The 24,662-nt window shown below is 46.5% G+C and overlaps 1 protein-coding gene and 1 non-coding gene across 3 annotated transcripts; one reads left to right on the forward strand and one right to left on the reverse strand.

Annotated features, from left to right (window-relative positions):
• Nucleotides 1–11,434: 11,434 nt before the first annotated feature.
• Nucleotides 11,435–11,539, reverse strand: LOC116652564. The gene has a single exon (XR_004305724.1). It is a non-coding gene; the product is annotated as a U6 spliceosomal RNA (small nuclear RNA).
• A 3,836-nt stretch (nucleotides 11,540–15,375) lies between these two features.
• PMAIP1 (phorbol-12-myristate-13-acetate-induced protein 1) lies at nucleotides 15,376–19,847 on the forward strand. 2 transcript variants are annotated; one of them, XM_015848451.2, is made up of 2 exons: nucleotides 15,376–16,698; nucleotides 16,891–19,847. In XM_015848451.2, the coding sequence occupies exons 1-2, from the start codon at nucleotides 16,647–16,649 to the stop codon at nucleotides 17,001–17,003; spliced, it is 165 nt and encodes a 54-aa protein (XP_015703937.1). In that variant the 5' UTR covers nucleotides 15,376–16,646; the 3' UTR covers nucleotides 17,004–19,847. The 2 variants fall into 2 exon arrangements, with proteins under 2 accessions (XP_015703937.1, XP_032297315.1); XM_032441424.1 differs by having other exon boundaries at nucleotides 15,381–16,698; nucleotides 16,846–19,847.
• The last annotated feature ends 4,815 nt before the right edge of the window (nucleotides 19,848–24,662 follow it).

Here is a 24,662-nt window from a genome sequence, read left to right on the forward strand (position 1 = left end):
CTGTATTTATTTTGAGGGACAGTTCTAGAGAACAGTAAAATAAAAATCACTCATTACATCTGGAAATGACAGGAAAGTGTCAGCAAACATTGCTTTTGGAGACCTGCTGCACAGCTGCCACGTCTTCCCTTGTTCCATTCCCACATCAGACCTAGTCCTGCTCCCTTTGAAAGAGTTGTGTCAGTTCTGGACATCATCCTCAGAAAATCAAGCTGGTTTCAGTCTCCTCCATTCTATATTTCTTTAACAGAAAGGCTCTTAAGAAAGCATGACTCATTATTATGCCTGTGCTAAAACGAGGAGGAAGTCTGTTAACTGATTTTAACCAGGAGGTGCAAAACTCTGTTCTTAAACCCATTCCCAGAGTGCTGTTTACTGTGGTAGCACACTTGCTGGGATGGATCATTTAACAGCATCTCCACACTCATGAGAGCTTCATCAAACAAGGGTTCACACACGGACATGGGGCATCTCCAGCCACCCCAGTGAGCACCCACTTTCTAGTGAAGGCTATTGATTGGGAGCTCAAGAAACTGCAATGAAGGGAGTCAAACACCACTTGAAAGTGATTATTTCACTTTCATGTGGAGCAGAAACCTGCCCTGACTCACAGAAGCAGCCAGTGCAGAAGGGATCTACTTCTATGAGCATGTGGCAGCAGCGAGCACACCACTGCTTGGGGTAAGCAGGTCTCATGTGTCTTTTGTCCTGTACTGCTTCTCCCAGACATTAGTCCAGAGTGGGATCTGAGGGCCCAAGCTAATGGTAGAGCAGGGTGAGATGCTTTCAGAACAGTCACTGACTGTGGTGCTGCACACACACAGGTGACCCAATGGCTCAGCTCTTCCAGGATGTGCAGCAATATGTAAGTCCAGAAGGCTGCATTAAAGGAAGAGAGAGCACTGACTGATGCAAGTGTTAACTGGGAAAACAACTTTGGTTGATTAAGTCAACAAACAGGAAAAAGGTGTATGTCATCCTCTACTCATGCATGTTTGTCCTGGTGCAGTGAGCCTGTTTCATTCTCCAGACATGGGCACCCTATAAATGAAAGAATCTGGGGAAGGGATTATTCAGCTGATCATTAAGTCCTTCTCTGTGCAGCCTCTTCAACCTTTGCATTCTGCACATCTGCCTTGAAAAACAGCAGCTACTGCAATGTAGCTTTTGTGCAATGAATGTCAAGGGATTAAAGGAAAAAGAAAAAATCTACCCATTGGGGATTTCCACTGAGAAGCTGTGGTTAGGCTAAACCTCCATGACATGTTGGAAAATAGAAAGGACCAACAGTAAACAGAGGGTGAGCTGCCAGGTCACTATCTGGTCACTTGATCACCCGCAGAGATTCTCAGCCCAAATAATACATAGTGGCTACTTCTCTTGTCTCTGTGGGAAGGAGTAGAACAAAAGTTTTGAACCCTAGAAGGGGTCCATGGAGTTTTGGGGGCTTTTCCCTATTGCATTCACACTTCTCATTTATTTATTTATTTATTTATTTATTTATTTATTTATTTATTTATTTATTTAGAGTAGTTATAATCTCTTTGAGAATACATTCTTATCCTTGGTCTTAGTTGAGCGCAGCTTTTCCCACCGCCACGTTCATTTTTATGTTTCATCCTTTGGAAATAAATAAGAACTGTCACAACCCTAGAATTTCTGATTTTTATCCTACTGAATGGACCCTGTCCTCTCCATCCCTAGCACTGCCAACACCAACAGTAGCCTGTGGTGGCTTGTTCCTAGAAGCAAGAATTTTCCATCAGTCTGATAAACAATCAAAGAAATAGGGTGTAAAGACATAGAGGCCTCTCGACAACTTCTCTACACCCAGAAATCACTGGACTGTGGAAACACCAGTTTGCTAAAGGTAGGTAGAAAGATTCAAATTGAGATGAAGAGATGTTTTTACACATATAGGTAGAAGTTGTCCCATTTCCTCTGTTTTGGTAAGTATGTCTTCAGCCCATAATTACACAGACAATTTTGGATGACTGCTTCCTCTTTCACATAAAGGTTTTCCTCGATTTTGTTCTCCTGTCAGCTGCTTTTCTATGTGCACAGCTGTAAACTGAGAAGACCAACCACACAACCCCTAGAAACACAACAGATTTATTCCTGTGCATGTGTCTCAGCATTCCCGGCTTTCTGAAGTTTACTGCAATTACTTACTACACGTTTCTTGTAAGTAACCCAAACAAAGAGTGAGTCATGTTGGCAGAAATCACTGACGAATGATTAGACAACTATTTAGAGCTATGGATAACCCATCTATAGCTTATCAGTTCCCAGGCAGAATTTTGCCATACTGCATACAGGGCACCCTGTATGGATCTAAGGGGGGACTGTGAGAGAGATTGGGACAGACTCTTCAGCAGAGTTTGCTGTGAGAGGAACAGGGAAAATGGCTTCAAACTAAACCAGGGGAGATTTAGATTGGAAGAATATTTTTACAATAAGGATGATGAGGCACTGGAGCAGGTTGCCCAGAGAGGCAGTAGATGCCCCATCCCTGGAGGCACCCAAAGTCAGGGTGGAGGGACTCTGAGCACCTGATGAAGCTGTGGATGTCCCCATTCACTTCAGGGGGGCTGGACCAGGTGGCCTTTAGTGTCCCTTCCAACCATATGATTCTATGAAATATATAACAATTTCTACCTAATATGTGCCCCTGGAATGTATTCACTGATTCCTCCCTTATGCCCCAAGTATGGAATCAATTGCTTACTAATCACAGGAAAAAATACTGATCCCATTGTCCAGAGAGTTCGGTCTCTTTGGTTCTCTGCTCCAATAACATTCTTCCTAAATAATCCCAGACTGACACTGCAAATTGCCCCCCATCCTTTTGTCCCTGGGCGTGGTACAGTGATTACTGGTGGGGACGGAAGAGCAGCCACACGCAGCCAGCTGGAATGACTTCAGACATTAAGAGAACAACCACAAGAAGAGCTGTCACGTCACAGCTGGGTGCATGGCTCCAACTGAGTAGCTGCACGGAGCGCTTCCTCAAAACAGCCCTGCTAAACACTGTGCCCACAGCCAGCTCCTGGGAGTGCAGAGAAGCAAATGAAGAGAAACAGCAGGTACGAGGTACCTGGCTGCACCACAGCTGCAACTCTGCTCACTTGCAGAACCCATCCTCCTCTTTGCTCTATGAACACACCGTGTTCTGCTAATCTCTAAGCTGCAGAGTTGAGAGGTCAGAGGGCAGCCTCCATTTCCTGATCCTGCAGTTTGCATTTTCTGTACATACAGAAACTGGCTTTACAGCTTGTTTGGGTTCGTAAGATGCTTCTCACAGGAGAGAATTAAAAGTAACTGAAGCAGAAAAACATTCACATCACAGTGCACAAATAAAATTCCATTTAAGGATATCTGCAATTTCTCCCTCATCCCAAGAGCCCAGGTGGAGCTGTATCCCTGTTTACAGCAGGGGAGCTGGACAACATGACCTTAAGGGTTCCTTCCAACCCAAATGGTTCTGAAACTATCACTAATGAGAAACAACTTCTTGTGCTTCAGTGCAAGACAGGAAGTTTTCAGGTTTCAGTGTTTTCAGCTAACAAGTCACTTTGCCTATACATCTGCGAAAGAACACGATTTAGCTTTATCCTGTCTTAAGTACCAAGTGAAACCTGTCATTTTGGTGATAGCTCCAATTATCTTTTTTAGCTCATATTTCCAACCAATCATATTACAAATGATCTATGTAAATTAGTAGTGCAATTTGACTCCATATTCATAATGTTAAAAATAGTGTCATCCTGTCAGTAGCCCTCATCTCAACTATACTGCAGGCTGGGACAGACTACCACCATCACTATCAACTCAAAAGTAAGAATAGCAGAGTTACTGCCCACCCACTCTGCCTAAACTCTGAAGTGTTTATTTTCTTAAATTTAAGGGTAATACATAATGTAGAAGGAAGAGAAAAACAATTGCTTTGAACCCAGAGGCATAATACAAACCAAATAAGAAAATCATAGAAGTAATAACTAAAAAAAAATTAGAAAGTGAAAGAGGAGGAAACAGGAGATAGAGAAAGAAAGTCAGAAATGGGTATAGCAAAGAATCATAGAATCATTAATGTTGGAAAGGACCTCTCAGATCACCTAGTCCAACTTTTCACCTCCCACCAATGCTGCCACTAAAACATGGCCTTTGGTGCCACATCTTCACAGATGCAGCTTAAAGCTGCAGCTTAAAGCTACTCCCTCTCATTCTATCAAACATTACAAGAATATCATAAGCAGATAATCATGATTATTGGCGTTGCCAATACTGAATTCAAAGTGCTGCTTTTCTTCTTTTCTTTTGGAGGACGCATTTATAAGCAGGAATTCTGAAGATTCTACTTGAAACTCTGATGTATCACAGAACTGCAGGTCCAATTGGCAACTGAATGCCTGCCTTAAAGGCTCGGATTTCTCACAGATGGTACCGAGAAAGTTTTTTACTGATGCCTTTAAAAGCTTGGCAAGGTTTTTTGCTTGCTATTTTTGTAGGTGTTGTCACTTTGTGCTTTCTGGCAGCTGCGGAGATACCACAAAACCAGCAGTTTTCACAGAAATTCAATCCTGAGTCAAAACTGAATGCTGTCACTTTTCTGTTTTGACTGAGCATGCACACTGTGAGCAACCTGAGCATCCCTGTTGTGAGACTTCTGGTTTTCAGGCTTCACACCATCTCTGCCAGCAAGATTTATTGCCCATGCACATTTTTTTCTGATTCTGTGGACTTCTAAACTGGACACCCAGAGGCAAGATGATATACAGTGATGACTTCTTGCACAGCCTCTCACAAGCAGTAGGAACCTGAAATTCAGGAGTGTAATGTTTGTACCCACAGACACAAGGCCATAAGCCTAGGACAGCAGCTTATGCCCCTGACTGAATACCCAGTATGAGGGGAAGGAAGGTGGGATCTTCATTACTGGTGAGGAAGAGGAGATGGGTGGGGGTGGCAAAGCCATTTCTCCAGAGGAACTGGGGAACTCCAAGAGAGGCCTGCAAGTAAAGGCTTAATCCAACCCAGCACCCATAGCCATCATTAACACCTCGTCACTAAGGTCCTATCCAGCGGAGTAACCCTGTGGCGTTACATCTACTGGATGTTGCCCAAAGGTCATGTCTCAAGGGGACACCAAGGAGGTAATATCTCATAGAGGTCACCATGGTCACTTTAAGAAGGTCATATCCTATGGGGCTGCTAAGGGGGTCACATCTCACAGAATCACAAAATAGTTTGGGTTGGAAGGGACCTTTAAGATCATCTAGTTTCAACACCCCTGCTATAGTCAGGAACACCTTCACTAGACCAAATTCATTCAAGTTGCATCCTGCTTGGCCTTGAACGCTTTCATGGAGGAGTTACTCCTAGCCTCACTGGGCAACCTGTTCTAGTGTCTCACCACCCTCATGACAAATAATTTCTTCCCGGTATTTAGGAAGAAATATATTTAATCTACCCTCATCCATTTAAAAACCATTTCACCTCCTGTCACTAAATGCCCTTATAAAAAGTCCCACCCCAGCTTTCCTGTAGGCCCCCTCAGGTACTGGAAAGCCACTGTAAGGCGCCCCTGGAACCTTCTCTTCTCTGGCTGAAGAGTCCCAGCTCTCTCAGCCTGTCCTTATAGGGGAGATGCTCCAGCCCTCTCTTCTTCTTGGCCCTCCTTTGGACTTGCTCCAACACCTTCATGTCCTTCTTGTGTTCAAGGCTCCGGAACTGGTGTGGTGGGGTCTCTTGCGAGCATGATAGAGGGACAGACTCACTTCCTTCAACCTGCTTGTCTGTTTGCTTTTCTTGATGCAGCCTGGGATATGGTTGGCCTTCTGGGATGCAAGTGCACATTGCTGGCTCATGTAGAGTCTTTCATCAACTGACACCCTCAAACCCTTCTCCTCAAGCCATTCTCCATCCAAACCATGCTAGGGGTTGCTGCAGCCCAGATGTAGGACCTTGCACTTGGCCTTGCTAAACTTTATGAGGTTGGCATGGGCCTACCTCTCAAACCTGTGCAGGTCCTTCTGGATAGCATCCTTCCTTCTAGTGTGTCACCTGAACTGCTCAGCTTAGTGTTGCCTGCAAAGTTGCTGAGGGTGCACTTGATCCCACTGTCCATGTCACCTACAAAAATATTAAATAGGAATGGTCCAAACTTCAGTCCCTGAGGAATGCCACTCATCACTGGTCTCCAATTGGACACTGAGCTGATGTCCTCAACTCTCTGAATATGATCAAATCATCTGATTCTTTATTCAGGGAGTGGTCCATCCACCCACCACTTTTCTCCAACTTGGCAACTGGGATGACATGGGGGACAGTGTAAAACACTTTGCATAAATCCAGGGAAATGACGTCAGTTGCTCTTCCTTTGTCCACTGATGCTGTAAATCCATCATAAAGGGCCAACAAGTTTGTCAGGCATGACTTGCCCTTGGTGAAGCCATGTTGGTTACCACCAATCACCTCATCTTTATTTTCCATGTGCCTTAGTATGGCCTTCAGAATTATCCACTCCATGATCTTGCCAAGCACAGAGGTGAGACTGACTGGCCTGTAGTTCCCTGGATCTTCTTTTTCTCCCTTCTTGAAAATGGGGGTTATGTTTCCCCTTTTCCTATCAATGGGAACTTCATCAGACTGCCATGACCTTTTATATATGGTGTATATTGGCTTGGCAACTTCATCTGCCAGTTCCATCAGAACTCATGGATGGATCTTGTCAGGTCCCATGGACTTTTGCACCTTCATGTGCTTTAGATCATCAGTTTCATGGAGGTCACCATGGTTACCCTAGGAAGGTTATGTCTCAAGGGGTCACAAAGGAGATCATATCTCATGAAGGTCACCATGATCACTCCAAGATGGCATTCCATGGGGTCACCAAAGACACTCCAGAAGCTACAGGGTGACTGGAGGCAAGTGGGAGCTGGCAGCCAGGCACCCACCAGGCACCACACTGCAGAAGGTGAATGCCATCAAATCCCATGGTGTTCCTGCAGATGGGACTGTGGTTCATGGAACAGCAAACTTCACATGCCCCACAGAGGAGGCTGCCATTTTCCACCCCTTCTGCACCATTTTCAATGCAACTTACAGTGCTCCTGGACACACCAGTGTCCTATGACAGACTCCTGACACCACCTATCAATTTAATTCCCTTGTTTAAAAAAACAATAAACAACTGCAACAACAACAACAAAAAAAGTCGGGCATCGTGTGTCCTTGCAGATCGGTGCAGATCTTTGAGCTCCTTGCAGCTGTGACAAGGTGACCCTCCTCCCAGCTCTGTAGAGCTCTGTACCACAAGATGATGAAATCAGGGGAAGGATGGCATCATGGCCAACAAGCATGACTGCTGTACAACAGCAAGCCTTGCACCTGCTGATAGGACGTGGCCACATGCATCCCCATGCCCCCCCTCTTCCTCTTCCACATGCACAAAGTTGGAGAACATAGGACAGCTTGGCCAAGGGGAATGAAGCATGCACAGCTCCCAGACCCATGAACAGACCATTGGGACCTTCTCAAAGCATGGAGGTCCAATGAAGAGCAACAGGTAACACACACACAAAAAGGTTTGTGTTGATAAGTGAAAAACATTTTTTCCTGTTTCCTCTATTTACTTCTCCTTTATGCCTCTTGGAGTCAGCCAGTGCATCTGCTATGAGATCTCTGGTGAGGAAGAACACAGTGTCCTCACCCTCAAAGCGAGGTTTGTGTTTTTTTTAATTTCTGACTTGTTTGTTTTCACTCTTCTTGCCAAAGTTCACCCTGCAGCTTTATCTGTCCCACCAGGCATATCCCCTGCACCACTACAGCACCTTGCACGTGACTGCAGATGAGCAGGAGAGGTTGTCCCCATATCATGGACCTGAAACATACTTATCTCTATGGTGGTTTTCTTTCCCTGCTGCCATCTAGCATTGAATTGGGATCACAGAATCACAGAATCATTACGTTTGGAAAGACTAACAAGACCATCTGGTTCAACCATAAACCCATACCTGTGTCCACGTTACTCAGTGCAACATCTACCCTTTTCTTGAACACCCTCAGGGAAAGTGACTCCACCAGCTTCCTGGACAGCCTGACCACTCTTTCTGAGAAGAAATTTTTCCTACTATCCAACTTGAAACTCTACTTTGGGCATGGCCCTTGGGTCAGAACGGTAACGGAGGAGTGCTCAGGGAGGACTACCAGCAGTTCTCTAAGAGCTAGTTGCACCAATAGAAGAAGATCTAAGCACCCCGAAAGGAGCACTGGTTGGCAGGAAGGGACAAGCCTCCTCCTCCTTCTGTGCAAGGTCATTGCTAACAGCATATTTCTTGCAGCACTTCTTGGCAAAAATCTCCCACAGAGGGTATGCAGGGCAGCAACAGATGACTTCCCATATCTGGGAGGGGGTGTTTTGTTTTCTTTCCCATCTAAAAAAAGCAGAAAGCATCACACCCTCCTCCTTTTGTATATGTGTCTGTGTGTGAGAAAATGAAAATGAAAAGGAAATGAGCTCATTTCTGAGTAATAAACCACAGAGGTTTTAAGACAGATTACCTCATGCCATGTGGTGACAGCAGCCTTTTCGCACCTCTAGCGATAATCCAACTAAACCTCTGGCCTCAGTCTTTGACCACCCTGACATCTTTCATCCAAACATGGTTCCTGTCTGCCCCACTTTTCAGCTACTATAGCCTGTACAGGGATTGTTAATGTAGAGGGAAGGATACTGTAAGATTAGCACTGACATGATGTGGTGCTCAAATCCTGAAGTGAAGGTAGTTCAGCTTCCACCCCCTGGATGCTCTGGTAGATGGGACTGCTGGTACTCACCCTAGAACCTTGTCTGTGCGTGTGGCCAGTTCTGATGCTCATGAGGTTTGGGTCGTGATTACCTACCCACAATACAGTCATGTGATTCCATGCTTTTTATTCCTAAACAGACATCTGAAAATGAAACCCCAAACACATGCTCTTTATTTTCTTGTTGCATCAAAGACACGACTCTGCAATTGCTGACCAAACACACCTAATCTTGTATTCACACAAATCACAGCTGATTCCAACAACAGAGGACAGTCAGTGCTTTCTTACAGTGTTGTTCATACTGTCTGCCTCTTCCAAATATAGGACTCTAACCTTTACAGTGAAAAAGAGTTAAGGACTCACAATTTTAAAGGAGAAGGTTTCACAAAAGATCATAGAATCACAGTAACATAGGACCATAAAATGGCTTAGGCTGGAAAGAACCTGAAAGATCACCCAGTTCCAACCCATGTCATGGGCTGACTGCTCCCCACCAGCTGCAGCTGCCCAGGGCCCCATCCAACTCGGCCTTGAGCACCTCCAGGGATGGGGCACCCACAGCTGTCTGGGCAGCAGTGCCAGGACTTAACACTGTCTCTGTGAAATACTTCCCTCTGACTTCTAATCTAAATTTTCCCTGTATTAGTTTAAAACCATTTCCCCTTGTTGTATCACTTTCTACTTGTGTAAAAAATTAATCTCCCTCCTGTTTATAATCTCCCTTTAAATATTGAAAGGCTGAAATGAAATCTCCCCACAACCTTCTTTTCTCCTGACTGAACATCTTTACCAGGACTGACTGTTACATCTTTACCAGGATATCAAAGTCCTCCTCTGCAGGGCTGCTCTCAAAGAGTTCTTTTCCTAGTCTGTACCAACACAAGTACAGCACCTTGCACTAGTCTTGTTTCAACTCACTAGGTTCAGATGAGCCCATTTTCAAAGTTGCTGAACCCCCTCTGGATGGTATCCCTTCCTTCTGCTGTATCAACTGCACTGCTCAGCTTTGTGCCATCAGTAAACTTGCTGAAGGTGCATTTGATCCCACTTCTGTGTCACTAATAGAGATGTTAATGAGGACCTGCCCCAGCACAGAGCCCTGGGGAACACCATTCATCACCTGCCTCCACCTGGATGTAGGGCTACTGGGCACAACCCTCTGGCTGAGATCATCCAACCAATTCTTTATCCACTGAATAGCCACTCTTTGAACACACACCTCTTCAATTTAGAGACATTGATGTGGTGTGGACCATATCAAAAACCTTCACAAGACCAGGTAGATGACATCAGTTTCTTTTCCTCTGTTCACAGATGCCATCACTCCATCACAGAAAGCTGCCAGATGAGTCAGGCTGCCAGATGAAGCTATGCTGGCTATCTCAGATCACCTGTTCATCCCTTCTGTGCCTTAAAATCTCTTCCAGGAGGATCAGCTCCATCATCTTCCCAGGCAGAGAGGCGAAGCTTACTGTCCTGTTGTTCCCTGGATCATCTTTTCTCCTTTAAAAATAGGAGTGATGCTTCCCCTTCCCCAGTCACCAGGGACTTTGCCTGACAGACTCAACTTTTCAAATATGATGGAGAGTGGCTTGGTCGCCATATCAGTCAGTTCACTCAGAACCCTGGGATGCAAGTCATCCAGCCTCATGGACTTGTCCACATTTAGTCTTAACAAGGTGGTCTTGGACTTGCTCCTCTCTCAGACTGGGGGGGATTTTGCTCTCCCACTTCTCACAGAGAGGTTCAGGGAAGTGAGATTCAGGGATGCAAGGTTCAGGGCTGTGAGACATGAGAAGCCCAAGTAGCAGAGAAGACTGAGGTAACTCATTAGGTACCTCAGTCTTCTCCTTATCTACTGTAGCCCATTCTCCTTTTTCAGTTACCAGAGGGGGTGCACTCTCTTTGGCCTGTTTCTTCTGGACAGTATGCCTATAGAATCTGTTCTTGTTTTTCACATCCCTCATGGTTTTATTTGCACTTTGGCTTTCCTGCACCCCTCTATTCTTTCCAGGGGACACATCCTTGTTTCCACTGCTTCCACTTTTATTTATTATCTCTCAGTTTGACCAGCAGGTCCTTGTTTAGCCATGCTGGTTTCCTGCCTCCTCTGCTAATTTTCTTAAATTGGGGAAAGAGAGCTCTTGAACTCTCAGAAAGGCATCTGTAAATATCTGAGTGCTTTGCTCCACTCCTTTGTTTTTAAGGACAGCTTCCCAAGAGCTGTCCATAAATACCCCAAGAATACCTGAAAGTATCCTTTCCTGAAGTTTGGGGTTCTGATTCCCATGTTCCTCAAGATCACAAACTCAACCATGTCATTGTCACTGCAGACCAAGGTGCAAAGTCTTAACCTCTTTTAATGAGCCCCTCTGTGCTGGTGAGCACCAGGTCCAGAAATGTTTCTTCTCTGGTCAGTTTCCTGGATTGCTGACAGCCTGCCATGTTACATTCCCAGCAGATGTCCTGATGGTTGACATCCTCCATAAGGGTGAGAGCTTGCAAGCACAACACTTGCTGCAGCTGAAGTAAGAAGGCCTCCTCTTGATCAGGTGGCTCTAGCAAACCCCAACCACCAGATGTCCTTTATTGGTCTGGTTCTTGATTCTCACCCACAAGATCAAAAAATGTGGAACACTTCAATAATCTGCATGCCATCCTTGCACAGGAGCCATGACAAACTTCTCTGTATTGTTCCAGTTTAAGTACATGCACTGCTGAAGCAAACAGAAAGATATTATACTCCTCATTGCATCAGTCTCTACTTTCTGCTATTAATTCAGGTTTCCTCTTTCTCCAAACAAAGAAATTTAACATGTTCCCCAGATAAAATCTTTCCCACTTCAAAACTGATTTGTGGGATCTAGGGGAATAAGTGATTATTCAATTGGAGATCACTCAAACAAAGCCCAGCAAAGCAAAAGCACTGCTCAGTGACCGCCTCTTACCAAGCAAAGTCAGTTCTGTCCCAACTGAAAAGCACTGGCAAGGCACAGGGGAGGTGCTGCAGCACTGAGGATGGCTTGCTACATACAGAATCCCAAGTCACTATGCTGGTGTCCAGCAAACGTGCTCTGAATTCCTCAGTTCTCCTATTAGATTTCTTTAAGGCACCAGCATGTCAGGAAAGAATGAAGCAAGTCATTTGTGGGATTTCCCTTGTTTATTTCACTCCTGCATCTGCTGTACTGACTGTATGCATCACGGCAAAGTGCAGAGGACATTGTGAGGAATGCAGGGAAGGAATTACCCTGAGCATTAAAATGAAATATTGTTGATAGGCAGTGAATTGAAATTGAATGTTCAAATAACCATCAACAACCATAGGCATGATCCTCAGAAAGAGTAAAAAAGCAAGCAGTGAAGGTGCAGCTTCATTAACAGCCTTAGTAGTGTTTGCGAAGTCACTCATGCAAACACTCCACCAGCCTGATAAATGGTGATCAATGCCAACATTTACTTTACTAATATCTTCTTGATAGCAGTTACCAGGACTGGCCTTTATGAGGATATGAGGAAACTGTTGTCAGTCACCACAAGTGCTGAAACCTACTTAACAAACAACTTACTGAATTTTGCATTCTTTTATGGTGGGTCCTTTTTAACTCTTTAGAAAGCATTTTCGTGACTACCAATAGTGTGAACTGGGAACAGTCTCACATGGATCGATAGAATCATTAAGGTCAAAAAAACATCTAAGATCATCTAGTCCAGCTTTTCACCTACTACCAACACTGCCCACTAAATCATGTCCCTCAGTACCAATTCTGCACATATGCTAAACAACTGCAGGGTTGGTGATTTAACCTGGACATTCTGTTCCAATGCCAGCTACCCTTTTGGAGACAGATTTTTCCTAATATCTAACCCAAACCAGATGTCCAAGATCAGCTCCCATAGCCTTTCCTCATAGAATAGGTGTCCCATCCTCTGAGCATCTCTGTGGTCCTCCTCTGGACCCACAGCTCCACACCTTTCTTGTCTTGGCCCCAGACCTGGATGCAGTACTGCAGACAGGGCCTCATGAAGGCAGAGCTGAGGGGAACAGTCCCATCCCTCTCCCTGCTGCCACCCCTATGTTGATGCATCCCATGATACTGTTGACCTTCTGACCTGGAAGCTTATACCGCTGCCTCATGTTAAATCTTCCATTTACCAGGATATCAAAGTCCTCCTGTCAGTGGGAGAGCACTTCTGTACATGAACAAGGCTTGTAGTTCATCTTGAGTAAGAACATTACATGGCTGAGCTTCCAAGGAAAGCAGGCAGGGAAATCAGCAAAGGAGGGAAGGTCTATGGTTAGTGGTAGGGCAATTAGTTAATATTTAAACAGCAGATAAGTTGGGTGTAAATGGAATTCTCCTTCATTCCTTCTCTGATGCTGGATCACTCCAGCAGCTCAAAGAGGAATTAATTCTTTCATATAACTGTGTGAATCTGCACTGACATCTTCCTTTGTGGCTGTGGAAATGCAGGGGAGCCCCTGGCTCTGCAACACGAAAAGAGAGGATGAAGGCAATGCCCAGGGCAGTGGTGGTGTCCCATTCTTGGAAACACATGGATGTGGCATTAAGGCACATGGCCTAGAGATGGGACTCAGTAGGTCAGGCTGATGGTTGCACTTGCTGATTTTGAAGGTCTTTCTCAACCTACACAATTCCATGATTTTACTTCTAACAGCCGGAGCCAGCCCAGCAGGACAGCAACCAGGAACCAACAGGAAGATCTATTTCAACCACGGAAAGACCCGACGGCCTGCAGAGCCCGGCACACCAGCCATGCACCGGCATGGCCGCACCCACCATGTTCCGGGTGACCTTTGTCTCACACCCCCGGCAGCACAGCTCTGCTTCCTGCTCCAGCACTCATTGCAGGAGCCACCGAGCTGCAGTCTGCAGAAAGAGGAAGGGAAAGAGCAGCACACAGCCCATCAGTGAGCTCAGAGCCGCCAGCACCGGGCAGCAGGACTCAATAGCGAGAGATTCTCATAACCAAACAGCAGCAATGATTTATTTAATTTTATAGAGATGTGGTGCTTGAAGCTGATTCAGCAGAAGCATCAGAATTCAGAGAAAAAACAAAAACAAAAAAACGTTCGCTTTCCTTTCAGTTCTGCTCTTGTTTTTGTTTCTGTAACATTCGTTTTCCTTTCATCACATCTGCCCGCTGGCATTAGTCACGCTGCAGGTTGGTCACGCGCTGCTCTTGATCTCCAGCGCTGCTCAGACCGCAGTGCCTGACACCAGCATGGCTCCGTGTACAGCATCTCGGGATTCTCCCTTCCCAGCCACATAATCCCTCAATCTTCAGATGCTGATAAACAGAAAAATGGCTCTGAGGTCCAGGGCTGCTTAACTCTGTTCCTACCCATTTTCCCCCAGGCTATGCCCATGGCCCCACAGCTTTCAAGACCACTCTAAGGAGCAGCCTCCTGGGGTGCTGCTCTTCCCACAGCCATGCTGCTTTGTTTAGAGGAACTGAAACCAACAGTGTCAGAGCTCACTGGCAGCCTGTAACCACAGCAGGTTATTTTTCACCCTGCCACATTGAGCAAGGCAAAGAGTGGCCCCACAGCCACAGCCTCATTGCCCACCAGCATCCAGCAAGCTCCTCCTGTGGCAGTGGGCTCTCTGCCCTGCACATAGGAGGGCTGCAGCAGCAGGGCATGCAGAGGTGAGCACTGCAGGTGCCCTGGCCCGTAAACCCAATTTGCACACTGAAGACTCCCATTCTTCTTTTTGCCCTACAACTGTTCTCAAGTAACAAAAAGAAATAAATGAACCTTGCCAATCAGCTAGTCCACTGATCTGTGCACTGCTGCCCTGGCAGGTGGAAGTATCTCCAAAAGAAGAGAGACCGTCTCTTGGTGCTGCTGCAGGGGCAGTAGGATGAGCTACCTTTAAAGGCTGTTCCCCGTTTTGGCAAGGGAGTCTTTCTAAGCTGGGCAGATGCTCAGAGGATGGAGCAGCTGTTCTATGAAGAAAGGCTGAGAGAGCTGATCTTGACAGCCTGGAGAAGAGTAGACTGCAGGGACATCTCGCTGCGACCTGACAGTACTTGAAGGGAGATTATAAGCAGAAGACTTTTTATGCAGTCTGACAGTTGATAGGACAAGGTCCTCCTTAAAACTAAAAGAGGGGAGATTTTAGATTTAGAGTAGATATTAGGGAGAAATTCTTGACTCAGGTCAGTGAGGTCCTGGCACAGACTTTCCAGAGCAGCTGTGGTGCCCCATCCCTGGAGGTGCTCAGAGCTGGGTTGGATGAGGCCCTGAGCAGCCTGAACTAGTGGGGACAGCCAGCCCATGGCAGGGGCTGGGTTGAGGCTGGGGCAGATTTGAGGTCCCATTCTGTTCAATTAATTCAGTGATCCTATGATATATCAAGATTGAGGGGCACTGGTTTTTATGCCTGAGTAGTAGATCTCTCTCAAATTGTTTCTGGCTCCACTTAAATGAGCTAAATAAATGCTTGCAGCAATTCTCCTTTCTCATGCTTTGCTCCTCCGTTCCTTCTCCTCAGTTTTTGTTCTGTGGGGAGGACAACAAGAGGGCTGATGTGTCCCTGTTCCCTGCTGAAGCTGCTGAGCACTGCTGTTCATGGGGTTGTGGGCAGTGCACACTTGTGGGCAGCCAAGGGACACCCGCCACATGGACAATGCACCCCAGGGCTATTTGCTGCCTCCCTGCCACCTAAACCCAACAGACCTGTTTGGAGAGAGAGTTTCTCCCATAACAGGAATCAAAGGCCAAAGGGCACCTTTCTCAGTATGGGCCTGCATTACAAACACATGTGCTGGTATGGATGTGAAATGACCCTAAAAACATCACATCTAGCCAATAAGCCTGTATACCATGTAGGTATTATATCATAAGCTGAGAGACGAGGACAGATAAAAGAAAGTGCCAGAGGGCCCTGACACAGTGCCTGCCCGGTGCACCTCACTGTGCTGCAGCCTCAGCTGTGCAATATCCACACCCGGCTGTGGATTCCAGCAAGGCACCCTGAGACACGCAGGGAAAAGGAGCTCTGAACTGAGCTGGTGAAGTTTCCTCTTCCAACAGACAGCAATCAGCTTTGTAGACACTTGTCCCAGAGGCTCTGATCCCACAGGAAAGCACTTCCTGACCTCCCAATTGCAGTGTCTTTTCCTGCTTGTAGCTGCGTTGCAATGGGAAAGGTGGGTATACATTGCACCCAGCCTCAGATCAGCTCTTTGTTACGTCTGACCCTTCTTGCTCTCTTTCTGTCCACCTGTTTTCGTTTTCAGGTAAACACAAACAGCCATCACACCAAACTTTCCTGCAGACAGATGACTCACTGGCGGAGCTCTGGCAGCTCTCCCAAAACTATGCTACGATCACAAAAGTCACGAGGGCCATGCGGCAATTTCAGCTTTGCTTCCGTGTAGCACAACCTGGACTTGCAGGTGAGCTGCCAGAGCTGCCTGGGCACTGCGTGCGGGTCCAGCAGCAGGGTAGAACCCTGAGCTGCAGGTGTAGGTCAGCATCCTTCTACCTCCCATACACTGCGCATCCTTACACTGTTTTAACACAAGTACACCCCCCCATCCCGCACACCCATCCCCTCCCCCTCATCACGCCCCGCACCCCGCTTTATTTCTGCGTTCCTCCACCGGTCCGGGCTCGCTCCGACACGCTCCCGCCACGGTGGGGGAGGGATTCCCGCACTGTTCCTGACGTCACTACGAGGGAAAACCCCGCCGCGCTCCGCTTTTAGGGCGCGCATCGCCCCGCCTGCCCGCAGTGTCCCGCCGCCGCCGAGCCGTGTGGATCCGGACTGCGCCGAGCCGAACCGAGCCGAGCTGTTGCCGCGATGATGCCCGGCAGGACGATACGCAAACCTGCTCCACCCGCCGAGCCTGCAGGTAGGGCGAGGAGAAAGGAGACAGGTCTCAGGTGTTTTTATTGCGGGGGAGAGTTTGATGCTGGAAAAAAACACGCTTTTCCTTTTTCCTCTTCCTTTTTCTACTTGATATTCTTCTTGCTTTCCCCTGTGCCGCTACCTGGAATAGACCTCGCTCGAATTAAATCCCCACCTCCCTGCGCGTGCCTTGCAGAGAGGGACGCGGTGGCTGAGTGCGCCGTGGAGCTGCGCAGGATCGGCGACAAGGCGGACCTCAGGCAGAAGATCCTGAACCTCATCACTAAACTCTTCTGCCCCAAGACGTGATCCGCCGCCCCCGCAGCGCTGAGAAAGAAAGGGGGAAGATTTCGACTTTGCAGATCTGGAACGAGAGATTTCACTTACACTGGGAGATGGAGGGGAAAAAAAAAAAAAGCTCTTTGATTTGTGTTTTGCTACCTGCAGACGCCGAGGGATGGCTGTCACCATGTGATTTCTTTGGGAAGTGTTACAACGTTATTGCTTTATGGATGCTAAGTTGGGGGAAAAAATGGAGGCAATGAGCACCGGCCCCTCGCTACGTAGTGAGGGGCAGGTTGGAACTTGTTCTTCTTGGGGCTGGGGAACCCTGTGACAACCCCACCTCCCCTGTTGCCTTCGCATCCCACATCCCAGCCAGGAACTGCGGACAGAAAGGTTCCGAAGCAAAGAAAGAAGTTGTGGAACGTGGGCATGAGTCAACAAGGTGAAAGCCGGCGTTCAGGTTCTGACTGCCCTTATCTTCTACAGCTCGGATTCTGCTGGATGGGGAAGTGGTGGTGTTGGGGATATCTCATTTGTTCATTAAAACCACTGCTTTAATATAAAGGTTATTTGTTGTAGCAAGTGGCTTTGGGGATAAAAAAAAAATGCAATTCTGTGAATTAATGTGATATTGCATAGTTATAGTCTATATATTATATATATGTATATATTTGCATAGATATATATTACATATATATAAAATATGCGTACCCCTTTGTATGAGAGGAGTGTTTCACAGACCTGTTAAGTGAATGCTACTTCTTTAGGCTCAAAGAGTAGCATGAAAAAATGCTCAAAACATGATGGAAATAGTTCATATTAAGCAGAAGAGAAAGCACTCTCTTTTCTGATGGTACAGGAAACACTTCTTGAATTACAGAGGGGAACATAATTTAGTATACCATTAGATAATTAATACAAATGTATAGTACAGAAATACTGAGGTATGATGTATGTTGTGTGGAAGGTTTCTTCCAACACTGAAAAGAAGTTTTTGATGACAATACAGCTCCTCTGTGTGTTTTTCTGAGTAGCAAAATAACTTATCAAGAGACCATAACGTCGAATCTGAGTCAAAGATCAAATTTTCTTTGGATCGCCATTTTTTCAAGGAAGGCAGCCGCCTCCCTGTGAAGAAATCATAAGACAGATTGTTACAGTCAGTACAGGAAAGCAGCCGCAATCTTTATTCATTCTGTACGGGAAAATCCTTCCCTTGTACTTAGTTTCTCTTTCGTTTCATGGCATCCTCATTTTGTTTCCGGACAGAGGAAGCTGCTGCAGCACCCAGAGTAGGGCAATGTGCTGCTGTAATGTAGAATTCCCCTTGTTGGCTCCAGAGGAGCTGCACTAAGCTCACAGCCCAGGCAGGTGTCACCTCTGCACACCACATCTTGCTCCTGAACAGTGTTCTTTCAAGGGTGCAGCAATAAAAAGGCCACGGCTGGTGACATTTGTTGCTACCTCTTCAATCAGTGTTCAGAGATGTGCAGAATCCCCATCTCCTTCAGAAGATGTAGCACAGAAAGTCAGGTGTGGCCACGCGCTTGCTTCTCTAGCTGAGCTCTGCTTTGGTATGCAGCTGTATTTGCGTTGTGTAAGGGTGCGTAGTTGCACCTCCTGAATTCCAGTTCAGATTACTGGAGTTCTTCCTGCCTGGTGCAGTGTCTGATGCACAGACTCAGATGTGAACGATCTGAACCGTTTATTACAAGTTCTCACATCATTTACATACCTTCACAGGTTTCCTCTTCCTAGCTTTCCCACTCACCCCTACAACCTTCCTGCCCACCTTTACATGCTGACGGAGCATTCCACAAACACTCTTCAACCATTCATGCGGGCATTTATCCAATCTGAGCCATGAGCCGTTCTTCCTTTTTCTAGAGGTGTCCTTGGTTCTCGTGCTATTTATCTTGCTCCACAGCTGCTGCTCTGTACAGTCCTCCTTGTATTCCACCTGGTAGTGATTTTCTGTTTTTATTTATACCGTGTGTTTCAGCTCTCTCTCCTGTCTCTGCCTTTGCAAAGCCGCCATGAAGTAGCTGACACAGATTTGCTTGCTCTGCCACAACCAGCTGTGCAAGGCGGCTGCTCCTTGGCACTGACCACTAAGCACAAAAAGGAATAGCTGTAATTCATCTTTGTATTGCAAAGCAGCATGTTTCACTGACATCTACAGGCATCAGTATTCCAGGTATAAAAAAACTGAGTATTTTTATTAAAAAAACAAAGAGTTTTGGTTAAGCACCAGTGTGCTGCTCAGCAAGGTTGCCTGCCCCACAGTCAGTGGGATCAGCAGTGCCATGGCCTGGTGGCTCCCCGCTGGCTGTGCCTGGCTCAGGAACACGCATCATTTGCATTAGGAGCTGAAATGTATTTGGAAAAAGTCTTCTGCTTCATGCATGCTGCTTTGAAATTCTGAAGGAAATTAAGCACATGGCTCACGGAGCCTGGGCATAAATCCAGCTGTAGCACACACAAATGTTATAATAAAAAGGTGTTCTCATAAATGCTTTATGATGGGGGCATCTGCATGAAATACCAGTGCAAGTGTTTTTCTGCCTAGATCTGTAAGGACTATTTGCTTTTTGTTAAAAGTTTTTATGTTCTTCCAAGGGCTGTCAAGTACTAGCGCCCAGTGAGCTCAGGAAAAAGTCTGTATCCAGGTGATCAGTGCCAGTACGTGAGCCTGCTGATGTCCTCCCCACCTTTCCTTTTGTTTCTTCCCCAAAGCATTTGCTATTATATGATGTTTCAATACGGGTTTGTTTTTCTTGAGGCCAGGCATTTCCCCGTATCCCCCATGCATGTATGTCTTGAATTCTTGTTGAGATAATAAATGTGAAGTGCTAGCAAGAAAAATGAGTCATTGTTATGACTGTTTTTTCTGAGGGTTGTGAACAAGCAATCGTATTACACAAATTCCTTCCAAATAGGTGGAAATCAGAGGGCACACGCCAAAGCAACAGCAGACTGATGCTGGGAGAGCAGCAACTTTGAAGAGGAACATCACATAACAACACATAACTGTACCCCTGAACTTCAAAATGAGACACCGAGGCACCTGTTATAGTACTTTCTAGAAGTCTGCTCATGCCAGGGGCACCATTATCACCACTGTTATTGCCATGCAGCAACCTGCCTCTCTGGGTCACAAAGCCCCCACCTCCCAGCTGAGCACAGCACTGCTGTCTGCAGGGCCCTGACTCACCCCGAGCACCTGGTGCCACAACCAGCCACCAACACCCCCTGTCTGACCCTACATGCGCCGCCGGGTCACGTTTACATTGCACTCAGCTGGGCGAGAACCGGCTTCGTGCTAGCAGCCGGCGTGGGGCTGGATGCACCCGTGGTATTTCATAAACAAATTGCTAGACAACAGGCAACAGAGAGCACACTCCCCCTGGATGTTATTCTAAGTCATTCAGAAAGCAACAACTCATACACTGCTGTGTATTTTTAGCATACACTCTGGAAGGGACTTATTTTCTTGTTTTCCTTTTGTCAGCACGAGACGGCACAAGGCCATGACGTTTGTCTGCAGGGACAGAGCAACAGGAAACACTGGGATGTGGTGTGCTGGCTTTTGAGCCAGAAGGTTTTCTCTAAAGCCAGCAGCAGAATGGCCAGCAAGCAATAGGTCTGACATTGCTGCAGACACGGGGCTCTGCCTGGGTGCATCAGTGCTGTCTGGACAATGGTGTGAATGTACCAATGCTGCTGCTCACCTTTCTCCTGTGTTGTTTCTTGGCAATACAAATCTCAGCAGTCCATGAGCCCCCCAGAGTACTGGATAAAGCTGGTGGCACCTCAAGTATTGCTGCCATCATATGGCTTTGTGCCATTTGGGTTTCCCTGCATTACCATCCTTGCATCTCCTCCCTTTGGCTCCAAGCTGCAGAATCCAACCTGGACACACAGCCGCCTCCATGAAGGGATTTAGGGCCAGGTTTCTTTCCCCTCTGTGCTCCTCGAGGGGACATGACCAAGCTGTGACAGAGCACAAGGCCACATTTGCTCCATGTCTCTCTGAAGGAGGAACCAGGGCAGCCCCTTTCCCCCACAGCAGCCAGGATTTCCCCAGCACTGCGCTGGAGCAGCAGCATAGCGTAGAAGACACATCATCAGGATGGGGAAAATGGCAGGAACTCCTGTTTGTTCAGCATTATCAGACTGATTCAGAGAGGTGAGGCCATATACGTGGCATCAACAGCAGAAAGGCAAGAAGGTTCTGATTCTGTTATTGGCTAAGTTTAGCAAATACTCTTGACTGCTGGGAAAGTTGCTTCCAGGCACAGGTTTACATGGTGCAGATGGAAGGGAAACTTCTTGTTTTGGGAGAGGGTGATTACTGGCATCAAAAGAGGTTTCCTTTCTTGGCTGACCGCACCCTGGGTGCGCAGCACTGCAGATCAGAGTGATTTTGCTTCCCTTTGCACTCCCCTCTGTGCACACAGACATTGCTCCAGCCACTGCAAGCCTTGGCCATGGGGACAGCCCAGAGAGCCTGTTGTTGCTGGGCTGCCCTTCCCATCACTCACACATGGGGACAAACAGAGAACACTTAGGTTTGGGGTAGTGTGGTAATTTTGACACAATGCTGGAAGTCTAGATGTGTCCATGAATAACCACAGATGAGGCATGTGGACCCTCAGTCAGGGTGAGCAAAACTAACAAAAGAAGAGAACAGCAAAGACACAAAGACAACAGAAATGGCAAATGAGGCAAAACTTTTAGGGCAGGAAGATAAATTTGACTGCAACTAAGTCAGTGTCTTTACTTACCTTCTTTGGATCTCTCAGCCCTGTATGTTAGTGATACGGGAATTAAAACAAAAACCATGCCCGAAAGCACAAAGTTCTGCTTTTTGTGACAAGACTTCCCTTTGCTGGCATTCCAGCACATTCAGAAAAAGCCTGGTCTACAAAGCACATCTGGGCTGGGGAAAACCCAAATCTGACTTTTCACCAACATACACGGCTTAGTGTTAAATGAGGTCTCATTGCTAATCCATTTATGGATTAAGTCCATTGTGTCTAATCCCTGCTGTATTTCTCTGTAATGAGCCACTGTCTGGAACAATTAAGATTTTAATTAAGAGCTTTCAGGACTGATCCTGCTAGAGCCAGGCTGCTCTGAAGCTGTGGACCCCAGTATCATGGCTTGTGTTAGGAGGAAGTAGCAGCAGGACAGACAGCAGGACAGCCCTCCCACCCAGCAAAGGGACCGAGGCAGCCATTTTCCAGGGTGATTCAGCAGAAGGGATGGGACTTTTGCCTCCGCACGTGACTCTTGCTCACTTGCACCTTCCCGCCACAGCACCCAATATAGAAACTGAAAGCAAACACAGAAGCTTCTGGGGTGCGAGCCTGGAGATGCAGGCAACGGCAATGCAAACTCCTTTGTCCACTTGCCCAAAGACCCACCAGCTTGTTCTGGGAGTACTGTACATCAGCGTAAATGGTGAGAGGTTAGCAAGGCTTGTCAGGAGAACTGAGCAGAGGCATGCGAGCGAGAAGGCAGGGCACGGGCTGGGAGTTTCCACCCATGCAGCTGCTGCGAGCATCCAACCCAGCACTCAGACGCAGAGCAATGCACACTGACATGCAGGCTTGCGAGGAGGATATAAATGCTTAACCCACCAGTTCCTTCCCCCGCTCTGCCTACCTCGCAGTGATTAGCTGACATGTCCAGGCACTCGCAGGCAGTGCTGCTTTTGGGAGCCTCCGGTATTTCCCGTGTCAGAGCAGCTCCCGGGGAGAACACCTGCACTGTGCTTTCCAGGCCAACTCGCTCTACTGGGTGGCAAGCTGGCTTCCAGTCACAGTGCAGCAACTTCAAAGGGTGAATGCCAGCAGCTTTCCCCATTGGGAGCTCTTGGCCTCCGCCTCCTGCTGTGAACTCCCGCTGCAGCCTGACTCCATCACCACCAAGGTAACAACAAGTCCAGGCCACCTCCATTACAGTGGTGTTTTGGAGGGAAGCATACCCCCTGGGAAGGCTGAAGACAACAAATACAAAGCTAAGACTGGCTGTATACAAATCCTTCCTGTACATACAACCTGTTTCCTTACAGCTCAGTTGCTGGTCAGGAATCCGAGAAATTGCTGCTCATAATGCCAACTCCTTATTTCCATTTTGCCATTTTCATTCTCTTTGCAAATGGATAAGGAGAAAAAACAAAGAAACAAACAAAACAACAACAAAAAAAAACCCACCCCAACACATCTTCTGAGACACTAAAGCAGGTCCCAAGCACCTGTTAACATTACTTAAATGCTTTTATCCTGCTTACTCTGAATGACTGTTCTTGGAGGGCACTATTTCACTTCTGGTTTAGAGTACAGCCTCCTCTCTGCAAGGCCAGCTCCAGCCATGGACCAGCCAGACCTCAGTGTGACAGAAATAAGTATCTAGAAGAGTACTAAGGATACCATTTATTTTCAAAATCACTAAAAAACCCGAACAAAACAGTTCATGGCGACACAGATTTACATAACAGAGACAGCAAATTGAAAAATGTACAATCTATTTCATGTTATTGCACTCGCTGTTTATAATATACAAGGCATTTAAAACAGTTTTCATTAGAAGAAGTTTTATTCATATAAATAAAGGTGTAAATATACAGTATCATACAAGAAGTGTGTCAGCCTAATACACCAAACCTAACCTAGAGTGGGATCCCTATTTTTCACATGATCTAGCCTACTCCTCATCGATATTTCCACATGTACATTTACAAACCCTAAACGTAGAAGCAGGTGAACATTCCCACTTGGGAATGGTTCCTTCAGATTTTCACAAGAACCACTGCAGAACATTTATAAGGGTTAATTTTAAGTGAGGGTCAACAGAAAACCTGAATCACTCAACAGTTTCTTAACACTTATCTGCTCTCAATTACTTTTTTAAGCAAGAAAATGATCAGATATTGTCCCCTCTCTAACTTAGGCCTGACCTCACAGTTTGTTTTGTGTTTTTTTATGTTGTTTTGGTTTTTGTTGTAATCCCCAAAGAAGCTGGGAAGAGCTCCCACATACAAAAGCCTGCAGAAGATGCCACTGCTGTACCACACCAGAGTCTATTCTCATAACAAGCATGGGCTCCAAGCCTAGGGAACAGCAAAGCCTCCCACTACACCTCTATCTGGAAGCAGATTCACCTTATCTGGCACATCTTCAGGTCCCCAGTGAAAAGCAGTGGACCAACTGCACCATTTCATCCTGATTTTTGGTCTATGAAAATGCAGCTGTGAGTCTTTGGAGAGTCGCTGCTCTCCTAGAGCTTGGTCAGCCCTTCAGTGTGGGTCTGACATGCAAACAGCGAGGTCAGAATGCCTTTGAACTTACTGAATACTGATGAATTAACGCAACTTCCTGTGTCGTTCTGCTGTGACCAGGCTCTCAGAAAAGTAAGCTACCTTGCCAGATGCACAGCCAGTGGTACACTGCATCTCTTTGCTTCACCCATCCTGTCTGAAATAGATCAGGCCAACGCTCTGTAAATCCTGGGGCTTTTATTGAGAGTGTTACCCCAACAGAAACATCGGGAAATGCCACTGTCACCATATGAACACCAGTAGCACTGGTCAAAGTGTTTCCTGTTCCTTCAAAAAAAAAAAAAAAAAAAAAAAAAAAAAAAAAAAAAAAAAAAGTTTTTTTTTTTCAGGAACAGAAA

Source organism: Coturnix japonica, chromosome Z (assembly GCF_001577835.2).
Source record: "Coturnix japonica isolate 7356 chromosome Z, Coturnix japonica 2.1, whole genome shotgun sequence".
Taxonomy (NCBI): Eukaryota; Metazoa; Chordata; class Aves; order Galliformes; family Phasianidae; genus Coturnix; species Coturnix japonica.